We start from the raw sequence: 4,832 nt of genomic DNA on the forward strand, positions 1-4,832 counted from the left end.
TAAAACTCAAAAAGATTTATGAATTCAAGTGAACAAGATTATGCAATGTCTTTAGATATGAGTGCACCCTTTATATTGCATAGAGTACAAAAGCACAAGAAACTGAAAAAGATATGAGCCAGATTCAGTTCTAGACCAGGATGGCAATTGCCATCTATACTTTCTATAGTTATTTGTTTAAGTTGTATCCACATTTTACATTCTCTGTATGCATGTCCTATCTGACACGCACAAAAATGTTAATGAAAGTCTAGTAATTTGAAATTCTTTTAAATATGGGAAGAATAAACAAACTGTAATGAAGTAATAAGGGAATTCATTCTTACGCTATGCACAATAAACAAAAGATATTTTGCCTTGAGAGAAATTAGTATATTTTCCACTGGAGAAAGTTTATCTTTGTTTCCAAATTATGAGTTGAATTTTCCATTTTTTTCTGAGCAGAATCAATAAAGATCCCACAGAAAAATGGTTATAGAATTACTAAGTCTATCTTAGCTAGAACAGGAATGGGGCAAAAATACCACACAAGCTTCTGTCATGATTTGAGGCAGCTTATGCAGGTGAAAGAACACATCAACACAAGTACTTACCAAGACAGTTGCAGGTGGGTGGTTCAGAATCTTTAGTTATAGACACCAGGTTTTTTGTTGGGTTAGTAAAGAAGTTCATGGCATAATCATTAAAATTTTTCTGTGTGCTGTCTACTGGGGAAAATTCTGATCCGCCAATGCTAGATGAACAGACTTCCTCTTCACTTTTGGTAGAAACCACTGTAATTCCACCTGAACACACTACATTTACATTCCTGAGAATTTGTGCTGGGTCCGGTAAGGGTGTCTCTTGAGAGATACCTGGCAATGCTGGCAGTCTCTGATGCATGAGTTGCTCCTTAACATCTTGTTGCAACTGTATTTGGTCATCACTAGCCATCCCTTTAGCACACTGGTTAGGTGGAGAGGAGGGCTGGGTCGAAGGGTGAGCTTTCTGATTAACATTCACTGTTGACTGTACCTGAGAATTATAAGCTTTATCTGTAAACTCCTGCCCGTTGGATTCCATTTTAAAATGAAATAAGGTGAGAGAATCCAGTGGTTCAACCTTCACCATTTTTTCCTGTGCTATTTCTGTATACCTCTCAAATTTTATCTGAGCGACTGGAGGAAAGAATTTTTTCTCTTGTATGGTTGAACTTTTTGGAGCCAGTGGTTTGCACATTGTGGTTATGGGCGGAATTTCTCCCAAAAGGATAGGAAAAACAGGTGGATAAAATTGCCCATATCTTTGAAATCTGGATCCTATCCAAATGTCATGTAACTGACGATACTGATGTGACTTTTTCTGGTTTTGCTGATGCTTTTCCTCACAACTTACAACTATGGGCTTCTTTTTCCGCCGATCTCTTGATGGGGTGGATTTTGTCTTTTTCTGGGTTGTAGTCTTTTGCTTTGTTAATGAGGAACCATTATTTTGTACACTGGAAGTTGGTTTCTGTTGTATTAAGCCCTTTTCCTGACTGTATTTTTGCTGTGCATTATTATTACTTTCAAGTTTTTTGTCCTCTGGATTTGTATTAGTTGATTTAATTATTGATGCAAGTTGTGTTAGTTGTGTTGCAACATCTTCCTCAATTTGAGTATGGGTTGCATCCTGACATAATACATCATCTGAGTCCAAATTTTTACTGTTGTCCAGGAACTCATTACAATATCCCAATTTATTACTTCTTGGTGGGAACTGATGCAAAATCTTGGAACAACTGTCAAGAGTAATACTACCTTTAGCAATATTTTTACTGGTATCGGTCTTGGATGAATTTGTTTTTGGTATAAGAGGTATTGAATTTGTGACTTTTGAATATTCATATGACGTTGTGGATGCTTGGTTAGTAGCTGAGCTGATATGTGAGTTGGAAAGAGTATTTTGGCCATTGAATACCACTATGTTGCATGAACTTTGCTTTTCCAAAGATGGACATTGATGAAGGTCTGGTGCCTCTCCTTGTATGTTTGGGTCTTGAAGGTCTTTTCCTACAATAGCAGCTTTGTGGCTGCTGTTAAGCAATCTAGCTGTTCTCAGCTCTGATCTTTCATCTTTCTCTGACTTTGATGGTGAGGAATTCTCTGATGGGGCTTCTGAGAGTTGAGTCAGGGCCTCTATGGCTACCACTTGATCCAATGTTAATCTCCTATCTTTCATTAAGGATAGAATTCCTGCTTGAACTGGAGACCCCTCTTTTGGTTCTTTACTTGGCATATCGTCAGGAGTTTTTGGTTGATCACCTTCATTGTGTGTACCAGTGTGACTGTTTATATTGAAGTTTGAAGAATCTGGATTAGAATTACATTTAAAGCCAGGCTTCTGGAAGACTAACGCATTACTTCTCCCCTTGAGATGATCACAACTCGCACTAGTAGCAATAGAGCTCATGGCATTGTTATGGTTTGCAGTGTCTTTTAGGAATTTACAGGAATTATTGTCAAATGCCTTGCCAAATTCTTCAATATTGAATTTTTTAAATGACACATTTGTTTCAGTTGGTAAATAGTGTACATTTTTAATGCCATTTCTTACAGTTTGTATAAACAATTGTGGAGGTTTGTTTTGTTTCTTGTCAATTTCAGAGTTTTTTGATTTTTCAGCTTCTGTCACATTAGCACTGAAATCGCCTTTGACATGATTAATTAAGTGTGATTTCTTGTTTTGCGTCCACTTGGCCACTTCAACACCTGTCATGCTTTCCTCATTTTTAGCTACATTTTCAAGGGGTTTTGGGTTCAATTCCAATCTTTGTTCTTTCCCATGACCACATTTACTGTAGTCCATGGATTCTGATTTGGGGCCATTTACTGGTTTGTTGTCAAAATCTGCCTGTAAAATAAATATAGAAATTACTCATAGCATCACTTAAATATCTAAATAAGAGCTATAAGAACTTCAAAATACAATAGAAACTAAAGACGAAAGTGGAGTGGATATAGCCTAAAAGAGTATTATTTTTGTTTTTTACATGTTTAGAGAAGTCATAAAATACCAAAAAAGGAGGTATAGGAAAAAAAGAAAGACCTAGAAGCTATCATAATCTCATCCTGTTAATATTGGGGTATGTTCATTTGTTTTTCCAAATAAAATTTTAAACTAGTCTAACATTGCTACCATTCAATGGAAATATCTATCATTTTAATGCAAACCGTATTCAAGTAGAACATACACACAGTAAAGTGTAAAAATCATATAGCTTATTGAACTTTCACAAAATGAACATATATGTAACCAGATCCCAAGCATGGACTCCTCTGTCTTGTCATCACTAAGGGCCCAAAAGGTAACCATTGTCTTGATATATAACATCATAAATTTCTCTTGCTTATTTTCAAACTTTACATAACTGCCAGGTTTTTGTTCAAAATTATACTTGTGAGATATATCCATGCTGTTAATTTTACTTGTAGTCCATTGATTATCATTGCTGCATATGATAATGTAGTCATCTATTCTACTGGAGATGCACAGCTGGGTCATTTTTAGGTTTTGGCTGTTTAAAGTATACTGCTATAACATTCTAATGTCATCTTTAGGTGAACACACATATGCATTGGGTGGAGGGAAAATGCTGGGTGATAAGAGTGTGTGGTTATCTTCAGCTTTAGAAGATAGGCCAACGAATTTTCTAAAGTGGTTATCAATATACCCTCCCACCAGTAATTATGAGAGTTCAAATTGTTCCATTCTCATTAATAATTAGTATTTTCTAACTTTTCACTTTAGCCGTTCTAGAGAGTGGAGAGGGATAAAATTCCCCTTTTTTACTGAGATGAAATTTACATGATGTGAAATACATCACTTTACAATTTAAAAGTGTACAATTCAGTGGTTTTTAGTTCATTTGCAATGTTGTCCTACTATCTAACATTTTCCTTACCCCAAAGAGAAATCCTGTATCCATTAAGCAGTCATTCCTTATTCCCTCCAACCCTTATTTATTTATTTATAGACACAGAGGTCTCCCCCAAGTTGGAGTGCAGTGCCTAGTCACCGGTACAATCATAGCACCCCACGTCCTGGAACTCCTGGGCTCGAGAGATCCTCCCACTTTAGTCTCCTGAATAGCTAGAACTACAGGCTAATCCTTATTTTGTTCTTTTGTTATTAATAACATTGAAACAGCTCATCAAACTTCATATCACAGAAATTAAAAAGTAGAGGTATTGTCATTGCTATTTGGAGACAGTAGAATAACAACTACCATTTCCCAGTATATACATATTTCAAAACATCATATTGTACATGATAAATCTATAAAATTTGTATTTATCAATTTAAAAAAAGAAAAAAAACTTGTAGACTACTGATATTTAACATGGCTATGGAAATTTAGTCAATATCTCAAGAAAAGAGAAATACATAAATATCAAAAATTAGAAGACTTCTTGTTTAACAAAGTAAATATAATTCATTCCATAGACAATTCCTAGCACTCTGGGAGGCCAAGGCAGGAGGATCACTTGAGGTGAGGAGTTCATGACAAGCCTCAGCAAGAGCAAGACCCCGTCTCTACTAAAAATAGGAGAAATTAGCTGGGCAACTAAAATAGAAAAAATTAGCTCGGCATGGTGATGCATGCCTGTAGTCCCAGCTACTCGGAAGGCTGAAGCAGGAGGATCACTTGCGCCCAGGAGTTTGAGGTTGCTGTGAGCTAGGCTGACGCCATGGCACTCTAGCCCAGCCAACAAAAGACACTCTGTCTCAAAAAAAAAAAAAAAAAAAAAAAAAGACGTTGAGTTGTCAGGATCAACTTGAGCTCAAGAGTTTGAGACCAGCTTGGGCAACAT

The 4,832-nt window shown here is 36.2% G+C and overlaps 1 protein-coding gene across 1 annotated transcript in view; it reads right to left on the minus strand.

Moving 5' to 3' along the window:
* TET1 (tet methylcytosine dioxygenase 1) overlaps positions 1–4,832 on the minus strand; it is a 137,957-nt gene that overhangs the window by 42,718 nt on the left and 90,407 nt on the right. Inside the window, exon 4 of the mRNA XM_012658512.1 lies at positions 594–2,871. Coding sequence (XP_012513966.1) covers positions 594–2,871 — 2,278 coding nt within the window. The remainder of the gene's footprint in view (positions 1–593; positions 2,872–4,832) is intronic.

Source organism: Propithecus coquereli, unplaced genomic scaffold (genome assembly GCF_000956105.1).
Source record: "Propithecus coquereli isolate 6110/MARCELLA unplaced genomic scaffold, Pcoq_1.0 Scaffold117, whole genome shotgun sequence".
NCBI classification, from domain to species: Eukaryota; Metazoa; Chordata; class Mammalia; order Primates; family Indriidae; genus Propithecus; species Propithecus coquereli.